The 25,756-nt window shown below is 40.0% G+C and overlaps 1 protein-coding gene across 3 annotated transcripts in view; it reads right to left on the reverse strand.

Moving 5' to 3' along the window:
* Positions 1-575: 575 nt before the first annotated feature.
* Positions 576-25,756, reverse strand: part of LOC141556666 (tRNA (adenine(58)-N(1))-methyltransferase catalytic subunit TRMT61A-like) — a 47,327-nt gene continuing 22,146 nt past the window's right edge. For 2 of the 3 annotated variants that reach the window (XM_074291184.1, XM_074291185.1), the window contains exons 3-4: positions 18,795-19,061; positions 2,011-3,307 (exon numbers count right to left, since the gene is read on the reverse strand). In XM_074291184.1, coding sequence (XP_074147285.1) covers positions 3,036-3,307; positions 18,795-19,061 — 539 coding nt within the window. In that variant the 3' untranslated portion in view covers positions 2,011-3,035. Of the gene's footprint in view, positions 3,308-18,794; positions 19,062-25,756 lie in introns of all 3 variants that reach the window. The other variant, XM_074291183.1, reaches the window with a different exon arrangement.

The following is a 25,756-nucleotide window of genomic DNA, read 5'->3' on the forward strand; positions in this document are numbered from 1 at the left end:
TTCCAAATATCCAACAAAGGCACAATAAGAGTTGCAGTAAAGTTAGATCAATGTGGGCAAAGAAGTCCAGGGTCCAACACTCAGCTGTGTGACCTCGGGCAAATCCTCAAGCTTTGGTTTCCTCCTTTAGCACAATAAATTCTCACTATGAATAACAATGGTTCTGCCTGGGAATGTGGAGATGAACTCCAGGGCTTTTTCAGACCCTGCGACTTTAAGTCACTTTAAGCCTCTCCATAATAGGATGTGGAAGGGGAGGACTCTTCTCCAAGGCCGAGCCTGCCCTTCCCATAGCCAGAACGGCCTCAGCCCTCGCCTTGACCACATGGGTTATTCCCTTGTCTCCCTCAGGACCATTCCACAACCCCAGCTGGCTCCGGGTCCTGCCCTCACTCTGGGTATTCAGAGCAGCTGAGGCCCGCGGCCTTCAGCAACAGGATGTGGTCTGGCAACCCGCAGAGAGCACACCCCGCCCCCTTGACCCCGAAGCATCCCAGCTGCTCCCAGTCACCCCCTTCTCCCCCAAGGAAATGGCCAGAGCTCTGTGCAAACACACCCAGAGGCACAGACACATATGCGCTGCAGAGAAGGCTCGTGTTGACAAGGTTTACCAAACAAATTCATACCCCTTCTCTCATTTGAGTCTCCACGTGGGAGGGTTGCCATTATAAGTCCATTTTAGCAGAAGAATTATCCCAGGTTGCAGTTACTCAAGTGTTCGAGTCAATAATCGAGTCCAATTTAACTCCAAAGTCATTGTGCTTAGGACACAGCTGCCAATTATGCACCCAGATACGTATGCGCTGATGGGTGCCCACCTCTGCACACAAGTACCTGCATGTAGGCAACACCCCCTAAGTGACAGACAGGCGGGGGAATCAGAGAACCCGTTCCCAATCTCTTTTCTCTCCTTTCAAAAGGCTAACACCAGAGCCAAGGCTCTTGTATCTCCCATAATGGACACCCACAAGTGTTTTCTGCCTTTCTTTTGCTGGTGGGAACAGATGGAATTTCCTTTTAAACTAAGACAAATTTGGAGTCTCTACGTGTTCATTTCCCCAGAATAGCCACAAACCGGGACCCCTTGAGGTCCTTTGGCATGTACTGGACTAAGGAGTCTCAGCTCTTAGAACTACAAACCATTTCTGCACTCCCACACCCTCAGGTATCATGGACATGGGTCCCATGAGGATCTGCTGGAGAGCTTGAAGCTGTTTATTCCAGAGAAGAGAAGCCTCAGGTGGGAAATCCGGGGGAATCTTTGCCTTCAAGTATTGGAAGGGCTATTGCGGAGGAATGGATTAAAACATGTTCACTTTGGTCTCATAATGCAGATTTCATCTTAAGAAAAAAATTTCTTATTCACTTGAAAGGTTGAGTTTCCATTTTTTAAATGGAGATATTTCACAGGACTGTGTTATGTAAAGTGCCACACCAATTCCAAAGCATTAAATCAGTGACAGAAATTAGAGCTATCCCCAAATTGACTGGGCTGCCTCAGGTGGCCTGTCAATGGAGGTCTTCAAAACAGAGACTAGATATAATATAAGACAGACTGTTTAGGTACTGGACAGCTGTTTGAGATCCAGGATCCAATGAATCTCTAAGGGTCAAATATGCCTGTTTTAAATCTCAGAGAATCTCAGAGCTAGAGGATACTCAGGAGGACAAGTAGTCCAATCCTTGCTCGAGTAGGATTCCCTTCTGCAACATCCCCCAATATTCCAAAGGTGACAGACAGCTCGTTACCTCCAGAAACATTCTTTGGGCCCCGATTACTAGAATTTTTTTCCCCTGATACCAGGTTTGAGCACTGGTTCCAAGCAAAATTCTGTCAAATGAAGCTAGAGAGGTAGCCTCCTCAGGGTTCCTTGCTCCTCTAGGAGATGTGGGAGACCTATTTCAGAAGATGGAAATGTGATCCAGCACTCCAAGGGCAACCCAGGAAAAACAGCTGATGTGCACATCAGGCCAAAGACTATCTGGGTAAAGAAACATGGGAAGGGTGAGCCTTTAAAAGAATGTACTAAGTTCTCTATTGTTACAAAGGGGTTATCCACAGGCTTAGGATGGTATATTTTCCATCTTACAGCTGTTAACATTCCAGGGCAAGGGTGAGAGAGGCCCTTCCATCTCTAGGGACTCAGAAAAACAGCAGAGGAGAAAGGCTTTTGCTCCTGAGAACAGCTGGAGTCCAGTCCCCAAAGCCAAGCTTGGTGTATGGATGGGGGTGGGGAAGAGGTATTGTACTCCTCCTCTTACCCCAACAAATGGCATTAGCTTAGTAGGAGCTGCCCCTAACCTTACTAGTCACTCAGGATCTTTCAGGATAACAGAATTTAGGGTCAGAAGAGGTCTTAAAGTTCCAGATCTATCACTTCCTTTTACAGATAAGGAAACTGAGGTCTAGATAGGGGAAGTCACTTGACAAGGCTGTATAGGTGATGGACTAATGGAATAAGAACTGAACTTAGTTCCTGGCTTTAAATTTTGTGCTTTTCTGGCTAAAGTTCAAGGCTTGTTTGTTCCCTGCTGGACAGAGCACCCACAGAGGGATGTGGAAGACAGGCTGATGGCAGGGGTGGTGGGAGGGACAATTTTTTATCTTTTAGAACAAAAAATAAAAAATGCAAGGAAATGAGCCTAAAATGGGACGAGGGGGATGGTGGTGGAAAACATCTCCCAAATCTAAATAAATTCAATCCAGGCCACAGAGTTGTGGAGGGGAAGTGGGGGCGGAGGGGGGGAAGGGTGAGGGGGAATGTTGGAGGAGTTCAAGAAAGAGGGTGGGGGTGGGTGAAAAGATGCAAAGTAAACACCCTAGATAGGACTTGGCCAGATTCCTTGCTCTGTTTCCAAAACCCGGGGTGCAGACTGCTGAGTGCCTGCCTGAGTGGTGTTTCCACAAAAGCCCAGGCCTGAGAGGCCTGACTATATAAGGCATTCTCTGACCAAGTGAAGAAAACTGGGCGACTGCGTATTATAGCCCCCTTTCACTCCACCTCCCAGCCTCCTCCCTCTCCGGATCAGCAGCATCAAAACAAACTCTTGCTAGCAAAGGTCAGGTAGCCAGTGTGACCCACAGTCTCCTTCAAGGGCACCCCAATCTTAAACTGAGCTTCGCCTGGGACAGGCAAGGAGTCCAGGGCCCCACCCAGGTCTGGCAAAGGCAAGTTAGCTGTCCGAACGTTGTACTCTCGCAGCAGGATTTCCAGGGTGGTGACTTCGATGAACCCATGCTCAGCCAGGGCTTGGCAGGTCCGCTGGACTTGTTCGATGCAAGGTGAGAAAGAGCAGAGGCGACCACCTGGGGAAATTGGGTAGGAAGGAGGAAGAAGATAGAAGGAGAGAGCAGGATTGGGGATGTGAGGGAACAAAAAGGGAGGGAAAGAATGGGAGGGAAAACACATAAAACAGCAATGTTATTATCTTCCCATGACTAAATTCAGTTCCAATCTTAGAACCATAGGATTTAAGAACTGTATTTTTTGAACATCTAATCCACTTCCCAATGAACTAGAGGGTTTGCTTATAGATGAAATGAGTTGGCCAAGGTCTTAGTAAGGGAAATTAGGATTCAAAGACAGATGTTCTATTCGTGGTCTCTTTCTATACAGGTGGAGTGACTCCCTTACTAGGCAATATTTATACTCTACCCCGGTCCTGAAAAAATCTACTCCCATCCCTCCTAGGAAGAGAAGTAAGAACTATCAGCTCCCATGAGTCAGAAACCTTTTCTTATTAATTCAATTTGTGTCCCTCTTGCTCCTAATTAAAGCTTACAGTTGAATAAATGAAGACAAAACTTTAAACCACTTAATGAACAGACTAAGAGTTCTGACTCTAGAGTCAGGAGACCTGAGTTCAAATGTCACTTCTGATGATTGCTGCCTGTGTGACCTTGAGAAAGAAGCCACCTTTCTAGGCCTCAGTTTCCCTGGCTGTAAAATGGGGGGGGTTGCATCAGACAACTTCTGAGATTCCTCCTACTACCAGATCTATAGTTCTGTAATCTGCCTGCCTAAGAGGTAAGAAATCAGCTGGAGTTTAGAGTTCCCCCCTTAAATTGCTGTGTGGCCTGAGGCAAGACCCCATCTTCTTCTCAGACACAGTTTCTTCCTATGTCAATTGGGAATAATGCTTTGCTGGAGGAGTGGATCAGATGGTCTTGAATTCTGTTTCAACTCTAAGATTCAAGAAATTACCTTTTCTGAAATCATCTAATTACACATGGCTTTGGGCACCAGGTCTGCTGGGTCATAAGGACTTGTAGTTTGGAAAGGATGAGTTGGTTCTACCATTAGAGATGCAATTCTTCCAAGTTCTTTTGCAGCTATATTATTGCCCTTCCCCATCTTCCCTGGGCATCCCAAGTCCCAGTGGATGCAAATAGAACCTTCAACTATAGGGCTGTGTTTGATTTATGAGAGACTTAGAGGACCATGGAATCATAGGATTTAAAGCTAAAAAGAAAATCAAGTCCTTGGTCCAAGTCTCTTATTTTATAGGTGAGAACACTGACTTTTAGGGAGGTTAAGAGATCTGCCAAAGATCAAGAGTATTTAAGTGATAAAGGCAGGAGTCAAACTCAGGCACTCTAACAGTAAATCCAACGCTTTTTCTGTTTCACCACACAATCCCTTGCATGTAACACCAAGGTAGGCTAAATCAGGAGAACATTCTAACAAAATGATCAAGCCATCAAAGATTCCAGCCCTATTCTGGGATAGTGAATTCTCCAGTCAGAGTGACTGGAAATATTCCAGCAAAGACTGAATGGCCCCTTATCAGGGAGACATAGATCAGATTTAGATGTAAAGAAAGAAGGTGAAGAGATGCCTTTTGAAGCTCTCAGAGTCTGTGCTAAGTTTGGACCCAGCAAAAAAACTCTTTGCATATGGAGGCACAAGAATTGCTTCCCCAAACCCAACCCCTATCTCTTTTCTTTCTCACACCATTCTCAAGGCATGCCTTCTTGTACATACACAACCACGTAGGTACACCAAAAAACTTGACCTTACTACAGGAAATTACCATACCACATATTCTGTAAGAAAGAACTTCTCTAGTTCACCTCATACTAGGTAGGTAACATAGGCCACAGAGCAAACCTCTTGTCACTTAGCAAAATAGTATAATAAAGAGCATGGCCATAGTGTTCAGAAAGCCAGGAAGTCTCATCTTCTCTTTGAGAATGAAGGGCTGATTCATCCCCAGCATCATCTCAAATCCAGTTTGCCTACACTTCCACATATTCTAGGAAGCCCTACCCCATAAGCTTTTTGAGCTTCCCCAACACTTAGTGGCTATCAATTGTACACAGTAAATGTTGTTTTTTTAATTTATTTATTACTTTTTTTAATTAAAGCTTATTAATTTTTTATTATATATATATATTTTTATAATGTTATCCCTTGTATTCATTTTTCCAAATTATCCCCCCCTCCCTCTATTCCCTCCCCCCAATGACAGGCAATCCCATACATTTTACATGTGTTACAATATTAAAGCTTATTAATTTTTAAAAACACATTCATTGAATACAAGGGATAATATTATTAAAAATATATAATTAAAAAAAAAAAAATACACATTCATGGGGATAGCTAGGTAGTACAATGGATAGAGCACCAACCCTGAAGTCAAGAGGACCCGAGTTCAAATCTGGTCTCAAACACTTAACACGTCCTGGCTGTGTGACCCTGGGCAAGTCACTTAACCCCAATTGCCTCAGAAAAAAAAACACCCAAAAACATATGCATGGACAATTTTTCAACATTAAACCTTGCAAAACTATGTGTTCCAATTTTTTCTCCCCTTGTCCCACTCCCTTCCCTAGATGGCAACATATGTTATACATGGTAGAAATGTTAAATCCAATATATGCACACATATTTATACAATTATCTTGCTGCACAAGAAAAATCAAATCAAACAAAAAAAACCAAGAAAGAAAATAAAACACAAGCAAACAACAACAAAAAGAGTGAAAATACTATGTAGTGAACCACACTCAGTTCCTATATTCTCTCTGGGTGCAGAGAAATCTCTTCATCACAAGATTATTGGAATTAGTCTGAATCATCTCATTGTTGAAGAGAGCCACTTTCATCAGAATTGATTTATCTTATAATCTTCTTGTTGCCAGTACACAATAAATGTTGAAAAAGTCTACTGAATAAATCAAATATGGAAATATTTCCTCTAGTTAACTGGTCATATGTATAGACCTACCTTTGCAGACTAACTCCTTAAGGGTTTCTTATTCCTCAAATTAGAAGCTTCCTGAAGCCAGGGCTCAGGTCTCAAGGTCACACAATCAATGTTAGAAGATCCCTTACCAAGGAAAAGTACTTTGAGCAAAATTAAGGAGAAGGAGTGGGAAACATTTCCCCCAATCTCAGAACTCAAGTCCCAGGAGGAGAACTTTGTGAATCCAGTAAGATAGCTGAGCTACTGTAAGAAATGACCAGCAGGAGGAATACAGAGAGGCTTGGAGAGACTTACATCAACTGATGCTGAGTGAAACGAGCAGAACCAGAAGATCATTGTACACTTCAGTGCTGTATGAAGATGTATTCTGATGGAAGTGGGTATCTTCAACATAAAGAACATCCAACTCACCTCCAGTTGATCAATGATGGACAGAAACGACTACACCCAGAGAAGGAACACTGGGAAGCGAATGTAAATTGTTAGCACTACTGTCTATCTACCCAGGTTACTTATACCTTCGGAATCCAATACTTAATGTGCAACAAGAAAATGGTATTTACACACATATATTGTATCTAGGTTATACTGTAACACATGTAAAATGTATGGGATTACCTGTCATCGGGGGGAAGGAGTGGAGGGAGTGGAGGGAGGGAGGGGATAATTTGGAAAAATGAATTTAAAAAAAAAAAAAAAAAAAAAAAGATTTAATTGGTTAAAATTGCCTAAGACTTTTAAAATACCTTGTATGTAAAAGGCTTTGTAACCCTTAAAGCACTATACAAATAATAATTGGAATTTATTTTCTAAAAAAAAAAAAAAAGATAGCTAAGCTAATGTCCTTGTATGTCTTCTCCCTGAACCCCTCTCTTCACCTTGTCATTCATTGCAATGTCAAGTTTGCTAACAGCCCATCCTTCCTTCCCATGGATCAGGCTGCAAAAGAAAAGGGCAGAAATGTTTGGTTTTCACTAAGGCAGGCTCTGGGCTGGGAGAACGGAGAGAAAATCATGTTTGGCTCCTTCCCCTGTTACCCTGGTGATCACCTCTGTCCCTGAACAGAGGAGGAGGTTGGGAGAGAAAAAAATGGAGATTCCTGAGATAAGGGGAAGGAAGAAGAAAAGGTAGGAAAAGGAGGGAAAGAAAAGGAAGTGGGGAGAAGAGTTAGAAGTCAGAAGGCAAAGTGGAAAAGGAAGAAAGAAGGTAAGATAGGAAGAAGAGATGAATCTCTCCTCATCAGTCCTATATAATAGTGCCCAGAGAAGGGCATGTCCCCCCAGGAATGGCCACATATGAGCAGTTAGAGAGTGGGGAGTCAAAGATAACCCCAAAGTTGTGATCATGTGAAAGAGAAGGGGAAAACTGGTAATACAGTGAAGGCATGGAAGAGCAGGTTTTAAGGGAAAAGACAGCCTCTCCCCCCAGGAGACCAGTGCAAAATGCAGACACAAGCCCAGGGGAGGAAACAAGCCAGACAAACTGAATCCATGATCCTCCAGAGATGTCAAGGGATCAAGAAACTGAAATCCAGGACATCCCAGTTGTTGCTCTTGAGGCTCAAATTTGTCAGGAGTATAGCTGAGACGGGGAAGCGGGGTGACACACAAGGCAGCATATTCCACCCCCCCCCAGCTCTCAACAGCACCTGCTTTTCTATAGCCCTTCCCCCCACGGGATGCATGTGTAGGTCCTGTAATCCCTTCTGGAAGCAGTCTTGGTGTCTCTCACTACCCTTCCCCCAATTCTCTCAGCACAGCTACCAGATGCTGCAGCATTTTAGGGAATGAATTCCTTTGGTGAGGTAAAGAACTCCCTAACAAGAAAAGAGAAAGATGAGAGTGAGGGGGTGGAGACTTTTCACAGGAGACAGGAGAGGAAAGGACTCAGAGCTTTTTCTATAATTCTTTCCATGGCAAGGTGATTCAGAAAAGGGATTTTTACTAAGGTGATGGGAAAGCATCACCCCTGGGAGTAAAGAGCTTGGACCAGCCTCTGACTCTGGAGCCTGGAAGTCAGAAGTCCTATGGGTATGATTTAGGGGTCTATGCTGTGTATCTTAAACTGCAACAGAAATAGGAATTGTTATTTTGACAGAATGGATGCAAGGGAATGGAGAAATTCATAGTTAGGACAGAAAGTTTGGTGGTTCAGCTAACTATTTTACCACAGAGGAAACTGAGCCCCAGAAGGAGCAAAAGGCATGGCTTTTGATATACAAGGAATAAGTAGTAAAAATCACAAACTTCAGAGCTAAGAAGAACCCCAAAGGCCATTGAGTTTAACCAGTAACTGAACAAAAATTCCTTCTATAATCACCATGAGCTTCCTTTTCAAGGCCTTCATAGACTGGGAACTCACAAGCTTTAAACCTTATATATTAGACTTAAAAACTCCTGGTCTTCCACAACACATTTTTTTTTCTTTTCTTTTTTTTTTTTTTTTTTTTTCATTTATAGCTTTTTATTTACCAGATATATGCATGGGTAATTTTACAACATTGACAATTGCCAAACATTTTGTTCCAATTTTACCCCTCCCCACCCAGATCGACCAATACATGTTGAATATGTTAAAATATAAATTAAATACAATATATGTACACATGTCCAAACAGCTATTTTACAATACATTTTCTTCTATAAAAATATTTTAAGGTTTTCTTCCTTTAAGAAACACTTGAAGTTCCCATATCCGGCTTTAAAAGTTCAGATCTTCTGGTTCTGATACTGCAATTACTGGTGACTAAGCAACCTCACGTTGAAGAGTGTGTGAGCATGAAGGGGATGTTTTTGAGAGCTCATGTGTCTCAGTACTAAAGTAGTGGGAGGCCTTGGAGCAGAGAGAAAGAAAGAGAAGGATTAAGACACAAAAGCCAGTGTCTCCTCATTTAATCTCAGGAGGAAAAGGGAGGGGGCAAGAAACACACCTTCCCTCAGCTTTGAGGCCAGTGAGCAAAGCTGGAAAAAACTCACACTGCTTGGGTTCTGAGCTCCCAAGGCTGGAGTCTCTTTCCAGGATCCAGACACTGAATGAAGTGATATACCTGAACTGTCAATCAGCAGGGAATTGAACTCATTAGACAAAAATCTCAGTGTGGAGGTTTCTTAACCCTTTAAGATAGATTTACAGAGATAAGTGAATTTGAATAGGGGGGAAAAATACATTTTTATTTTTAACGCAATTGGTTTGTTTTGTAATCCTGTGACTTTATGTTATAAACTTAGAAACATTACTCTGAGAAGAAATTTAGACTGTTTCACTTAGACTGTCAAAGACACATAAAAACTTAAGAACCCCAGTTTTAGACTAAGTCCCAATCCTGACCATTTCAGTCAAGTGACCCCTCCATGGGCTAGACAACAATATATATAAGTGGAGAGCATTTCCATACAGAGAATTTCCTATAAAAGTTAAATCACGGGGCAGCTAGGTGGCGCAGTGGATAGAGCACCAGCCTTGAATTCAGTAAGACCCGAGTTCAAATCTGGTCTCAGACACTTAACACTCCCTAGCTGTGTGACCCTGGGCAAGTCACTTAACCCCAGCCTCAAAAAAAAAAAAAAAAAAAGTTAAATCATAGGTGGAAGCCTCTTTCCCAGGTAAATGTGCAGAGAATTGTGTTAACTTCTAGGGAGACAGTATTCAAAATGAAGTGACTGAACCAGCACTGATAGAAAGGCCAAAAGAAAACAGTTTCTCTCCTCAAGGAAGAAACAAGAGATATACATATAAATCCATGTAAAACATATAAAAAATTTAAAAGTAAGTTAAGAACCACATGACTGGGCAAGGGGCAGAGAAGGTACTCAAAATTAAAAAGACCTCATGAAGGAAATGGCTTCCAAGAAAGGGAGGAATTCTAACGGGCAGGGGTGAGGAAAGAGTAGATTCCAGGCAGAAGAGACCTGTACAAAAACATGGTGGTCTAGAAGGGAATGCCATATGTGAGGAGCAGCAAGTGGAACAATTTGGCGGTTTGTAGAGTGTGTGAAGGGGAATAAATGTTTAACAAGTCTAGAAGTAGTCTGGAGCCATGTTGCCAAGGGCTTCAAATGAGAACTTAAAAATTGGTTGTTTGATATTCTTCATTCATGTCTGACTCTTCATGAGTTTTTTGTAGGGCTTTCTTGGCAAAGACACTGAAGTGGTTTGCCATTCCCTTCTCCAACTCATTTTACAGATAAAAAAAAAAAAAAAAAAGAGAGAGAGAGAGAGAGAAATGGACTTAGGTGACTTGCTCAGGGTCACACAGCTAGAAAGCAGAACTCAAGTCTTCCGGACTCCAGGCTCAATGCTCTATCCACTAAGCCACCTGCCTGCCCTTGCTTTAAATTTAAATTCATCCAAAAGAGAGCATTAGGTTTTAGAGACAATAGAAAGCCAAACAGAACTTCTTGAGCAGGGAAACAACAGGGTCAAGTGCTTTAGGTATATCATGTTGTCATATGATTATGAAAAGCAAAGTGACTAGAAAAGCTAAGATCGAAGGGACTATTACAAATTCACATGAGGGAATGAGGGCCTGAATTAGGGGTGTGGTCATAACAGCTGAGATGGATCTCAAAAGTGGGACAGATGTTGGAGATTTTAAGACTAAATCCATAAGATCTGGCAATAGTAATATTAGCTAACATTTATATAAGTTTTCACTATGTGTCCGGCACCAGGCTTAGTGCTTTTTACAAATATTATCTCATTTGATCTTCCTCACAACTTTGGGAGATAGGTATTACTATTTTCCCCATTTCATAGTTGTAGAAACTATGGCAGAAATTAAGTAATTTACCCAAAGTTATTAAGCATTTGAAAGCAAGTTCGGATTTATGTTTTACTAATTCCAGGCCTGGTATTCTATCCATTGTGCCAGCTAGTTGCCCTCCAAATGACTGAGTGTTAAGAGTGAGAGAGAGTGAACGGCCAAGGATGACTTTGAAATAAAGGGTAAAGATATTAAAAGAATGTGAGTGACCCAGTGCACTCCATTTCTGCTGGGTGTGTGAATGAAAAAAGGGTATGAGTTAGAGTCCTAGTATCTAAACCAGGAACTAGAGCCCAATATCACTAATTAATAGGTACACAAAAATTTTTAGTAAAATGCTAAGAGAAAAAAGATATTAAGACAAAAGAACTTATCAGGTCTTAATAGAATAGTGGGTTTGGAGCCAGGAAGAGCTGAATCCAAATCCTGCCTCAGACACTATCTGTATGACCCTGGGCAAGGGATTTAATCTGTTTGCCTTGGTTTATTCATCTGTAAAATGGAGATAAAATTAGCACAAATTAGATCAAATGAGATCATAACTGTAAAGCACTTAGCATAATGCCTGACAGGTAGTAAATGTTATATTGTTAATTATTATTTTATCATTATTCTACTACATCTCTCCAGAATTTGATCCCTTTCTCAACACCTACAAAGCTACCACACATCACCTCATATCTGGAGAACTGTAAAATCCTCCTAATTGGTCTCCTGCTCTCCAATCTTTCCCCTCTCCCATAATTTTTTTTTTTTTTTTTGCTGAGGCAATTGGGGTTAAGTGACTTGCCCAGGGTCACACAGCTAGGAAGTGTTAAGTGTCTGAGGCCAGATTTGAACTCACATTTGTCCTGAATTCAGGGCTGGTGCTCTATCCACTGCACCACCAGGATGCCCCTCCCATCAGTTATTAACACAGGTCAATCCCCTGTTCAAGAATCTTCACTAAGCCTAATCCTATTGTTACTAGAATAAAATACTAATTCCCCTGACATTTAAATCTTTCCACAATCTGACTGCAGCCTATCTTTCCACACTGATTATATATCACTCCTCCTTTATGAACTCTATGTTCCAGCCAAGCCAGCCTACTTACTATTCCCATATTCTATGTCCTATCTTCATGTTTTTGTGCAAGTTGCTCCCCATGTTCTCCTTTCTCATCTTCTCCTGCTGGAAACCATGGCTCTCTTCAAGACTTCAGTTCAAATGGCTCCTCCTGCAAGAGGCCTTTCCCGATTTCTAGTTCTCCTCATTTTTTATTTTTATTTTATTTTGTATTTTCTTATCTTTAAACATGTAATGTTCTCCCCAGGTTTTTCCCCAATAGGAATGTAAGCTCCTTGAGGGCAAAGAATATTTTGTTTATATTCTTGCATCCTCAGATACTTAACAAATGCTTCCTGAACGAAACTAAAATACAATTCCTTGCCAGATACAGGATCATGAGAGACAAAAAAATCAATTATATAAAACTGACATTTAAATTCTCTGGAAATTAACACAAACAATTAATCACTCCTCCCCAGTAGATAAGAATCCAGAGACCAGGACAATTTTCAAAGAAAGAAATACTATCAATAACAACCTAAAAATGCTCAAAATCACTAATAAGCAGACAAATTCAAATTAAAAACATCCCTGTAGTTAATGTGTCACTTTCGTCAAGTATGAAAAAATGCTAAAAGAACACCATTACCATATTGTCCACCTCCAGACACAAGAAGGGATAGAATTTGAGAATTGTTTTGCTTACTCATACATATTTGTAACAAGAGTTTTCTTTTTCTTTTTTTCAATGGAGAAAAAGTAGAAGAGAGAAAAAATACATTTTGGTTCACTGAAAAATTTTTCTTTTAAAGATCAGCTCAAGAGCCTCTTTCTTTAAAATAAAGGTCTTTCCTGGTCTCCTCAACCTCCTTCCCAGCCAACAATGCCTTATAGGTTGTCTCCCTTTAGAATATAAGCTTCTTGAAGGTAGAAATTATCTTGCATTTGTCTTTGTATCTCCTATACTTGTATAATACCTATAACATAGTACTTATAAGTATGTATTAGATAAATTCTTGTTGATTAATTCCTGTGACCCAGAGGTTAGTTCTTCATTTTTATGGTATCCCTATGCCCTATTGTCCTCAATAATAACATAAATCTAGGTTTTACATGTAATTTAAACTTCTTTATTAATAAAAATAATTATTACTATTGAAAAGAAGGGACATAAAGGGAAAAAGGAAGGAAGGAAGGAAGGAAGGAAGGAAGGAAGGAAGGAAGGAAGGAAGGAAGGAAGGAAGGAAGGAAGGAAGGAAGGAAGGAAGGAAGGAAGGAAGGAAGGAAGGAAGGAAGGAAGGAAGGAAGGAAGGAAGGAAGGAAAACTATCAGAAGAGCTGTAGGAAAAAAGGCACACTTGGTAGTACTATGAAACAATTTGGAATTATGCAAGAAAAGTTACTAAATTGTCCATACCCTTTGACCCAGTGCATCTACTACTGGGATTATCTATCCTAAGGAGATTACCAACAACATGAAGAGACTCATGTACAAAAAATGTTCATTGCAGCTTTATCTGTAATAACAAAAACTAGAAACAAAAATATGTGCCCAAAAACTGAGGAAGAGTTAAACAAATGATGGAATATGAATGCCATGGAATATTACCAAACTAAGAAACAAATGAATATGAAGGATTCAGAGAAATGTGGGAAGACTGTTATATAATGAAAGGGAACAAAGGAACAATATATGCTATATTTAAAGCAACATAAATAAAATCTGTGTGAATAAATGATAAAATCATACCTCTGGGAAGCGGTATGGGACAATGGAAAGAATACTGACTCCAGGGTCAGAGACTTTAAGTCCAACACTAACTACTCTGAGGCTCACCAAGGGGGTGGACCCAATGACCTTAAATGTAAACAAAATGGATTTAGAGCTGGAAGGCCTGAGAGACCACCAAGTCCATTCTTTTCATTTTAAAGATGAGGAAACTGAGGTATCATTGATTTGTTCAGCTTCACATAGCTATTTATTCAAATTATTTATTTATTATTAGGGTTATTTGAACCCAGGTCTTCCTAATTCTAAGTCCAATGTTCCATTCCACTATACCACCCAGTCTCATAGAAATTGCAATGATCAATGTTGGTACCATGTTGTCAAAATTACAGAAGATATCCCTCCTGTGAGCAATCAATAAACTAACCATTTTTCTAGGAATGTTTTTTGCAAAGGATTTTTTGGTGGGTGTTTGTTGAGAAGTGTTTGCTACATCAAAAATATAATTTATGAATATGATACAAATAGATATTTAAAAACTAATTTCCACATTTGTCAACCCAAACTGTAAATAGTAAAAGTTTGTCCATTCTGATTCTTGTTTATATATTTGTGTTTGTTGATGTTAACTTTATAATAAATAAGAAAGAAGGGTAAATAGGTTCTAAGATCCCTGATTTCCCAGCCCTAAAATAAAAAAAGACATTAATGGTTATCTCATTGAGGGAAATCTCAAGATGAATAATAGATACCCATCCAAACTATTGAGGCGGGAGGGGGAAGGACATCTATAATTCATCTTGAGATTTCCCTCAATGAGATAACCATTAATGTCTTTTTTTATTGTTGAGCAATAGGGGTTAAGTGACTCGCTCAGGATCACACAGGGAATCCTCTTGACTCCAGGGCCAGTGATCTATATGCCCCACAGCCATAAGGTCTTACACCTACCATTTTATCTGAGTTTCAAAATGCCCTCATAAGAGAGGCAAGGTAGGAAGAAATATGCCATACTTTGTTTCCACTTTAAAAATGGAGAAAACATTTCAACTACTCCCTAACAGGACTGTTGTGAAGGTCCAATGAGATAACAAGTAATGCCCTTTAGAAACTAAAAACTGACATCAAAATTTGAATTGTCAATGTCATAACCTCTGTTTGAAAAGGAGATAACTGAAGTCCAGGGAAGTGTGATTTAATTGAAGCACAAAATCCAGAAGGAGGAAGGTGGCAGTGAACCTTTCCTCTGGCCTAATTAGACACCACCTGGAATACTGTGGTTGAGGCTGCTAAGAACAGTGGACAGAGCACTGGCCCTCGAGTTCAAATCTGGCCTCAGACACATACTAGAGGTATCCTGGACAAGTCACTTGTCTCTTATTTAAAAAAAAAAAAAAAAGAATACTGTGGTTGTTTCCAGGTACTACATTCTAGGAATGAATGACATTAGCAAACTGACTCCAAAAGAGAAGACTGGAGGCTATGTCATGCAAAGATCAGACAAAGGCCCTAGGGATGTTTAGCCTAGAGAAGACAGAAGACATAGGGGAGATCAAATAGCAGTCTTCCAATATTAGGAGGGCTGTCACAAATAAAGGAGATTAGATGTTTATGCTTTGTTCCTAAAGGAAGAATAAAATGGGTAGAAATGGAAATTGCTGGGGGTAGGGGTGGAGGGGGAAGAATAAAATTGGGTTTCTCATGAAGACAAATTTTTTTCTTTTTTTTATTAAAGCTTTTTATTTTCAAAACATGTGCACAGATCACCTTCAACATTCACCCTTGTAAAACCTTGTATTCCAATTTTTTTCCCTCCCTTTCCCAGATGGCAAGTAATCCACTATGTTAAACACATGCACTTCTCTACATATTTCCACAATTATGCTACACAAGAAAAATCAGATCAAAAAGAAAAGAAAACAAAATGCAAGCAAACAAGAACAAAAAGAGTAAAAATACTATGTTGTGATCTACACTCAGTTCCAGTCTTCTCTCTGGGTGCAGATGGTTCTATCACAAGACTATTGGAAATCATCTTATGGAGGAAAATTTTCTTAATTGTTATAGCTATCCAAAAGTAGAAGAGGCTGCTTGATTATGTAATGAGCTGTCCATCACTGGAGGTCTTTAGGCACAGGCCAGAAGCCCACTTGGGGAATCAAAGAATTTAGATCTGGAAAAGGCCTCAGAGGTTAACTAGTCTAATCTTCCCTGATTGTCAAGAAGAAACAGACTAAGTGATGACACAGCAAGAAGTAGAGCTGGATGCAAATCCAGATCTTCTAAGCCCTTCCTGTTGCAGAGAAGCTTCTAATTTAGATAGTTGTCTGAGAGTCCTTGAAGTTGAAGGTCCATCCCTTCTTCTTTGCCAAGATCCCACAGCAACTCAAAGGGAGAGCCAGGACTAAGTCCCAAGTCTCCCACCCTTTAGTCTGGTGCTGTCTCCTTCATGGTTTTATCCTCTGTTGAGTTTGCTCTCTTGGGGACAAAGCAGTCACAGAAGGGACTCCCAGGGATGGGAGATTGCCCTCGAGATTAGAAACATCTCTTAAAGCCTCCTGGGAAGAAGAAGATTTTGTCTAGACAGCAGCAACCTTATAACTGCAATCAATCCTCCTAAAGGAGGCAAAGAAATTAAATCAGTAGCTCCAGGACCATGATTAGGCATCCATACTCAGTCTACTTCCCATTCCTTCTGTAGGGTTCTATTATCTTGTATCTGCAAACCAAGGGGGACTTAGGGGCTGGACTGGGCCTGAAGGTCATCAGTAAATGCTGCAAAGGACAGTGATAGTCATATGAGTAAGTGGCTCAGTGGCTCTCCTCAGGAAGGGAAGGAACAGAGGAAAAGAAGGCATCCGCAAATAATTAATTCTCTAATGCCCATTCCAAGCCCAGTGTTCTATAATCTAGAAGAGACAGAAGAATGAGAATGGCCCCAGATCTCTGGGAGTTCACAGTCTATTAAGGAAGATAGGTCCACATATAGATACAAAAGACAAGCTTTGAAGTCCCAGAGAGCAGGCCCATGTGCTATCACTTCTGACCATCTCCTCACTATACAGACTGCTTCTCAGTCATTCTCTTCAACTTCAACTTCTCAATAGAAATTTTGCCCCGGGGACTGGGCTTTGATAAGTGAGTTTTTATCCTGCCCTGCAGGAATCCAGACCTCTAGCCCACTTTGCATTACCACAATGAGTCTGTTTTGGTTCTCTATCTCAAAATTCCAGAATGCAAGCTTCTTGAGGGCAGAAATTATCTTGCCTCTTAGTATTTGCATCTAGTGCTCAATTAGATGCCAATTACACAGTAAACAATTATGTTCTCCCTACCTATCTATCTGTTGAAAGAGGATTTGTTAAGAAAGAAAAGTAATCTATTAAGAACTATATCTATTTTGTTCTGTACTTGCCTCTAACCCACTTTCCAGCAGCATTAATGGGCCTGTTTTGGTTCCCTATCTCAAAATTTCACAATGTATGATCTTCTTCCATTAGAATGCAAGCTTCCTGAAGGCAGGAATTATCTTGCCTCTTTGTATTTATATCTTGTGCTTCATACAATGTACGTTACATAGTAAGCAATTAATAAATGTTCTGTCTATGTATTGAAAAAGGATTTGTCAAGAGTGAAAAGTAATCTACTAAGAACTATTTATTTTGTTCTGTATTTGCAGGGTTTTGTTTTGTTTTGCCAAGTAATGTCTCAGCAAGCTATTTTTCAATATCTTCCTTCCCCCATAACCTCTTTGGGGCTACAAAAGACAAAAGAATCTAAATATCCCAAGGAAGTTATCTCCTTCTGATAAAAAAAAAAAAAATAGCAGGAGGTTCTCAACAAATGCTAAAATGATTAAAAAAAAAAAAAAGTACAAGTTTTCTTAACTTAATGGCTATTCTAACAAGGACACATTCTTTCCTTTGTAACAATTTAAGCATCTTTTTGTTTTAATAAGTACTTTTCCTGCATTCTGGGCCACACCTACTCTTACCAAAATCACTGTGTATTGCACCAAATATGTCTCCCCTTATTCCTCTGTTACACAGTTTAGGAGGAGAGATTGCGTACGTACACACACACACACACACACACACACACACACACACACACACACACACACACGTGTCATTTGCAGAATTGTGACATACATGGTCTATTACATGGTATATGTATACACTGGGTGTACATATGGTATAAGATGGTGTTATACGACATAGAGAGATATACAGAGATAAATAAGCTACAGCAGTTAGTTTACTTATCTGTCTATATCCTGTACTGGGCTCATTTGGATGCTAGTGAGTAAGGACCCTGAAAATTCTCATAACAATTTCTCTATCTATCTTTCTACCCACTCGTCCAGCCATGGATCTTAGCATAAAGTTGTAAATGGTCTAAAAGGAAGGCTAAGATGATACACAATGTGACAGGACAAAGTACACAGGAAAAATCTGAGGAGAGAAGGATCATTTTCAGTTGAGAGAAAATCCAAGAAGACTTTATGGTGTTGGAGCAAATAGGTAACACAGAATCTAGTATTCCAATTTTACAGATGGGGGGACTGAGGCCCAAAGAGAGGAAGGAGTTTGCTCAAAGCCTCCTGCCTCCCACCTTTCTATGCTGCACCCATGTGCTGCTTTTGTCATTTCCAAATGTGTTCTCTCTTCCTCTTCCAAAGAAACTGGGTCTCTCTCTGTTGGGGTCATCAGCACCAATATACTTCAGAGTAGTCCTGACCCTAGTTTAAGTGAGAAACAAATACAAAGGGGACACCCACGGATTTACTGCCCCTAAGTCACACACAATAGCACATGCAAACTAACCTACATACACAGTCTTGTTGCTTACTTTTTTTTTTTTTTTTTTTTTGATGGTGAGGAGCTCAATTGAAGTTAAATGAATTTCCCAGGGTCATTCAGCTAGTAAGAGGCTGGATTTGAACTCAGGTCCTTCTGATTTAAGGCCAGTGCTCTACCTACTTTGCCAACTGGCTGCCCCATATATTCTCACATCATGAAGCCAACAGTCTATAACTCACCTTCAACCTTCAGGGCGTCTTTGGCATGGCCAATGGCTTCCCAGGGTGAGGGGATGTCAAGGAAGACGGCATCGGCCACATGGGACACACCGAAGCCATTCTTGCACACGTCCTGGTTCCTCACAGTCACCCAGCGGTCCACCCGGTGCTCCCGGAACTCCTCCTCTGCCTTCTGGGCTCGCTGCTGGTGAAACTCCACCGTGTGCAGATGCCCAGTGGGAGCCACTGTCCGGATAATGGCATGGGATAGGGAGCCACTCCCTGTACCTAGGACACAGAGCAGGAAGCCAGTCAGACTCACTTCATTCATTTGGTCATTACTGTAATATGCCATGGGGCCACCCATGTATTCTTTTCAAAAAATTATTTTTAAATACAAAGATTCACACTTTTTTCTTTTCCATAGAAGGAAGGGAGGGAGGAAGGAAGGAAGGAAAGGAAAGAGGAAGGGAGGGAAAGAAGGAAGCAGGGAGGAAGGAAGGAAAAGAGGGAAGGAAGAAGAAAAAATTCTAGAATAAACATGAACAATCAAGCTAAACAAATTCCTGCACTGGCTATTAAAAAAAAAAAAAAAAAAAAGTCTCACTCTGTACTCAGAATTCATCAGCTTTCTATCAGGAGGTAGGGGCATGGCTTGTCATGAGTCTCTTCTGGAATTATAGTCGGTCATGGGATGACCAGAGTCATCATTTGAGCAGTTGTTTTTAAACTACGTTTGCTCTGAGGAAGGCACACTGAATTATTTAAAATTGGAAGCATAACTGGGAAACATGCAAAATGCATATATTAAAATTCCCAAGTCAATTCTACATATGCAAAGCTAATAATCTTTACAATGTTGCTGTTATGTATAAATTATTCTCCTGGCTTTCTCACTTCAGTTTGCATCAGTTCATATAAGTTTTCCCAGGTTTCTCCTCAACCATCATCTTCATAATTTCTCACAGCACACATTACTGTGTGAATGTACTGTATGAATGTAATAACTATTACATTCATACATCATAACTTGTTTGGCTACTCCACTTGGTTTCTGATTTTTTTCCATGCAAACAAAGCTGCTATAAATAACTTTGTACAATGGATCCTTTGCCTCTTTCTTTGATCTCTTTGGGGTATAGACCTAGTAGTGGTATTGCTGGGTCAAAGAGTATGCTTAGCTTTTTGGGAATAGTTCCAAATGGCCTTTCAGAATTGCTGGCTCTGTTCACAACAGGCACAAACTCTTATTAAGAGTCTTGGGGAGAAAATAAGTAATCTTTCCTTTTGCTCTCTCATGTCTCTCAAATTCTGAAGGACAGACTGAGCACGGAGGAAAGGGCCTTGAAAGACAGTAAAACCCTGGCAATCTGGGCTCTAGATTGGCATAAGACCAATCAGTGATTCTCAAACTATGTTTGCTATGAGGAAGGCACACTGAATTATTGAAGTTTGGAAGCATAACTGGGAAACTTGCACAAGAATGCATGTAAAAAATTCCCAATAATCCCCAGACCAATTCCTGGCATGCCTTTTGGGAACCTAAGTAACTTATATGAGTCAATTTTCTCATCTATATAATGGGGACATAACCTCTGGCTCAGCTCCTTCTCCCGGTAGTAAGAAGGAGAATAGGAAAAATGTGAACATTAAGATATTTCATGAATTATAAAGCATTATCTATGTGAGAACACTTAATTGAGATTGAAGGCTTTCTATTCAATTGGCAGTTCTCTTTCTATAAAGCTTCAGAGGCTTAGAAAGCTTTGTCCTCACAATAGGCTATGGAGATAGGATCATTAGGCCATTTAAAAATAGTACTTTGTCTACTAATACATAGACTTTCTTGATATGATCATTTGCTATTATATATTCTGCCGAGTACATAACAATCTTCTCTTTTATTTTATTTTTTGTTTTGAATTCCTTTTGTTGTTTTTTTCCTACTCTGTTTTTTCCAAATAAAATACATTTTAAAAAATAAATGTGCTTCAACCAAAAAAATATTATTTTGTTTTAAATTTATGGAATAAAACAGATACTCTATAATATAATAATAAAAAAAAGATGACTATACAGAAAATTGCAATTATGACTTCATTTTACAGAATCTCAAAGAGATTGAATGACTGAACCAGTTACGGAGCTATTAAATGCAAAGCCAGGCCTCCTCGTCCCGGGTCTTCTGATTTCTCTGTGGCTTTTTCCATCACATTACATTGTCTCTTATAAATCCAATTAAACAAATACCTATGTAGCATCTTTTATGACAGTAACTACAGTGGAAATTTCAGGCTGGGTAATAAAAAGCAATAATTAATGGTTCAAATCTCTATTAGCACTTAAAGGTTTACAAGTTGGTTTCCTTACAACTCTTCTGTTAAGGAAGTTATTCTCAATTTATAGGAAACTCAGAGAAAATATCAGAATAAATACAGGTCTCATACCTAGATAACTGTCAATTCTAAAAGTCAAACCTACTGTTCAGGCAGGAGGCAAAAATCACAACTGTTACCCTAGAGATCCTACTAAGTCCTGCCTTATCCTCCATTCCCCAGAAAAGAGGGTTTTCTTTTTTCCTCCTCTAAAAGAGAATTCAATTAAGAGATATCATTTATTAAAGGAAAAGTCCCATGGAGCAGCTAGGTGGTGCAGTGGATAGAACACCAGCCCTGAAGTCAGGAGGATCTGAGTTCAAATGTGATCTCAGACAATTAGCTGTGTGACCCTGAGCAAGTTACTTAAACCCAATTGCTTTAGCAAGTGAAAAAAAAGAAAAAAGAAAAAGGCCCTGCAAAATGGTGGGATAGTATTAAGCGCTATGGGATACAAAGAAAGGAAAAAACTAAACCTATCCCCCAGCATCATCCATGACATGGAAGCTTAATGGAAAGACAACAGCCAAGGGATTCTTATGACTGAGTGATACATAAAACTGGAGATGATCAACAAGGTACCAGAAGGTACTAGATTTAAGGGGGTCAGGAAGGCTTCCATAGAAACTGAGATTTGAAAGAAGCCAGGAGGCAGATATGAGGAAGGAAGAATTTCTAAGCATTGAAGTCAGAAAAATGCCCAGAATCAGAAAAAAGAATGTCTCTTGTGAGAAACAGCAATAGGCCTGTGTCCTTGGGAGGAAGTATGATGTAAGAAAACTGGAAAGTAGGGAGGGACCAGATTAGGTAAGACTTTGAAGACAAACAGAAAATTTTATTTGATACTAAAGCTGGAATTTACCGAACAAAAGTGTGATGTTGTCAGATTGATTTGATGACAGCTCAGTGCTTGGATGGACCACAGTGGAGAGAGATTCATGGCAGACAGACAGACAGACTAGAAAACACTGGATTTGGAACTAGGGTCCCTTACTTCCCTGGGCCTCAATTTCCCCATCTTCCAAATGGAGGGGATAGACTCCATCTTTCTCCAAGGTTTCTTCCCATGCTAAATTCTATGAGGTATAACATAAAGGAAGGCTTTATATGAGGGTATCTTAAGTATGTCTAAGATCTCTTCTAGTTCAGAAACCTAAAAAATTAGAAACTGACTTCAACTGCTTGGGGGCAGATATGGGGTACACTGGAACCCCATCTAGGAATCTAGCAGGGATAAAATGGGGAAATAGGATGAGAGAGCAATGGCAAAGGGCAATGTACGTGGGTGATTGCGGGATGGGGAGAAGCCCCCTGCACCGATCTCTGCCAGCCATAGTCTGCCTCCCTGCCCTCCAGTCCCAGCAGGCCCTCCCTGCCAACAGAAGGAGAGACAGATGGAATGCTAGGAAAGACACCAGGAGTTGGGGGGAGGAGTAGCACTGCCAGCATGCGCTGGAGGAATGGGAGGGGGGAAGCCAGGGCAGAATTTCCCCACTCTCCACAATGGGGGCTGGGACTGAAATTCCAGCCCTGAGCCTTTGTATTAGGGCCACTCAAGGAACAAAAGAGCCAGTCTAGAATTTCATCTCATTTTACTCCTAGACCCAGGCCAAAAGGATTGATCTCTGGAAGGGGTCAACAACTGGAATATCAGAGAGCAAGTGGAAATTGCCAGCAGAATGGCATCTCTTGATGTCCAATGCCAAGGGAGAAACATTTTTAAAGGACTTAATAAGAGCACACAATCTTTGAGTTGGAAGAGATCTCGGAAGCCATCCCCTCCAAAATGAATAGGAATCCTCTCTAAAAATAATAATAATAACAAAAATCCAAGAAAAGTAGTTGTTCTTACTTACATCCCTCTACCAATGGTAGACAACATGCAAGCTGTTTACCTCCTCCCAAGTTGGCCTCTTCCTCTCCTGGATTGTGCTAAATTGGTCCTGACAGCTTCCTCTCTGCATCTTCCACCCAGGGCTCTTTCTCTAACCCCCAGGACTACACAGAGGAGGGGTTAATCCCTTTTTCACAAGGCAGCCCTTAGGGAGATCCTTTCATTGTTTCTTCAAGGGCCTTCCCCAGGGCTTTGTACTTTACCAAAAAAAGTCCATTTGGCACAATTCACTAAAAGCCAGAAATTACCATTCTTCCATACTTCCAAATACATGTTACATATAAACAGGCATAGTACACACAGACACATTATATGTATATACATCCATGTACTAGATGTATATAGATATATGAACATACTGTATAGGTATGTATTCATGCATATGTATTATTTCTGGGAGCACAGATATATGTGATATATACATTTATATTACATATAGCCATACATGCATTAAATATGTATGGGTATGTGTGGATTGTGTCTGATCATTTTACAAAATTCTCATAGATAATAAGTAAAGAAGTAAAAGCCAAGATTAGTTTTAACCTTCTGAAATCCTTTTGGATCCTCACTCAAGTCACCAACATGCTAGCTATGCTTTCAGCTCTGGGAATCTGTAAATCTGATGTTGTTACCTAAGACACGAACAAGGACATACTGGACTAAAGACCTCCTTCTAAGCAGAAACAATTAATCAACATTAAGGATCATTTGGGTCAGCCCTTTCAACCCATTCCATTTTCCCTCAATGTGCCATCACCTAAGCTGCATCTTTAGGTCTAGAAAGACAGCAAACCAGGTTTTTGAAATCCAGCCTAACTATACCTTCTTCGGCATCCCCAAGTCTAATCTAGTAACCTGAGTTTTGAAAAAAGCATATGGGTTTAGTTTGATTTGATCTACTTTTTCAATCCTCAATTTTGCATTCATATGGTGTCAGCCTGAAGCACAAGTCTTAAACAGCTGATAGGCAGGAGACCTCAAAGTTAAGAAGACCTGAGTTCAAATCTCACCTCTGATCTGAGCAAATAGCAGAAGTTTCTAAGGCAAGAGAAATGAGGGGGGGAAAAGGGCCTAATACTGTACTGAGCTTACAAATATTATCTCATTTGAATGTTGTTTATTTGTTGGTTTGTTTGTTTTTTTATTTCTTGTGTCTTTTCCCTTTTGATCTAATTTTTCTTAAAATTGTACATGCTTAACCTGTATCAGATTGCTTATTGCTTGGGAAAGGAGAAATTTGGAACACAAAAGTTTTACAAAGATGGTTTTCTTTTGTGAAAACTATCTTTCCACGTATTTGAAAAAATTAAAAGCTATGAATTTTATTTTATTTTTTTCCTTTTTATCTGATTTTTCTTGTATAGCAAGATAATTGTATAAATATGTATGCCTATATTCCATTTAAATATATTTTTACCATGTTTAACATATATTGGATTAATTTCCATCTAGGATGGAGAGAGGGAAGAATTTGGAACACAAGGTTTTGCAAAGGTCAATAGTAAAAAAAATATATATATCCTTGTATTTGTTTTGAAAATAAAAAAGCTTCAATTTAAAAAAAGAAAAAGCTATTTTAAAAAAAGAAAGAAACTGAGGCTCATACAGAAACAATCTGCTCGAGGTCATAGGAAATGACAGAGCCAGGATTCAAAGCCAGGTCTGTTAATTACTCAGTACTCACTGCACAAGTGGCTAGATGGCACCATAGTGCACAGAGTTCTAAGTCTGGAATCCAAAAGACCTGAGCTTAATTTGGCCTTAGATACTAGCTGTGTTTCCCTGGGCAAGCTACTTAACCCAGTTTACCTCAGCTTCCTCATCTGTAAAATGAGCTGGAGAAGGAAATGACAAACCACTCCAGTATCTCTGCCAAAACCCCAAATGGAGTTGTGGAGAGTTTCACAATTCTTATATTTTTCTAAATTTCACAAATTCTTATATTTTCTGAGCCCTCCATTGTGTGAAGCCTGTGCTGGATGGCTTGGGTGAGATCAACAGAACAATACTCTTGATACTTTGTAGAACTCAAAGTCTCATAGGAAGAATCCCATAGGGACAATAAAAGGTCACTAATGCAGTTCCAAATCAATAATAGCCAGAGAAATGCAAACTAACTCTGAGGTACCATTTCATATTTATCAGATGGCCTACATGAAAGAAAAGGAAAATGACATATACTGTGGAAAAAGTGGGATATTGATGAACTGTTGGTGGAATTGTGGATCTAATCCAGCCATTCTGGGGAACAATTTGGAACTATGTCGAAAAGCCTTATAAAACTGCGTATAAGCTTTGATCTAAGAATACCACTACTAGTTCCGAAACCCAAAAAGATCAGAAAAAAAGGACTTATATGTACAAAAAATATTTATAGCAACTCTTTTTGTGGTGACAAAAAAGTTGTTATTTGTCCTTCATTCTTGAAAAGGATCATGACATCAGGAAGATGATACCATGACATGCAAGTGAATTAGGTTACAATGAGGGAGGACTATACAAGGTCACCTGCCTCACTTTCCCCTCCAGAGCCATCTGGGTTCAAAGGCCAGGTAGAGGTCAGGATGACTGGAGATGGCCCTGAATGAAATGGGAAACCTTGGCCTTCAATAGATCTCAGTTTGAGAGATACTCATTCAGAGATTAAGGCTAGATAGCAATTGAGGCAAAGAATCTATTTACTTAAATTTTTTTTTTTTTTTTTTTTAATG

The sequence above is a fragment of the Sminthopsis crassicaudata genome, chromosome 2, assembly GCF_048593235.1.
Source record: "Sminthopsis crassicaudata isolate SCR6 chromosome 2, ASM4859323v1, whole genome shotgun sequence".
Classification (NCBI taxonomy): domain Eukaryota; kingdom Metazoa; phylum Chordata; class Mammalia; order Dasyuromorphia; family Dasyuridae; genus Sminthopsis; species Sminthopsis crassicaudata.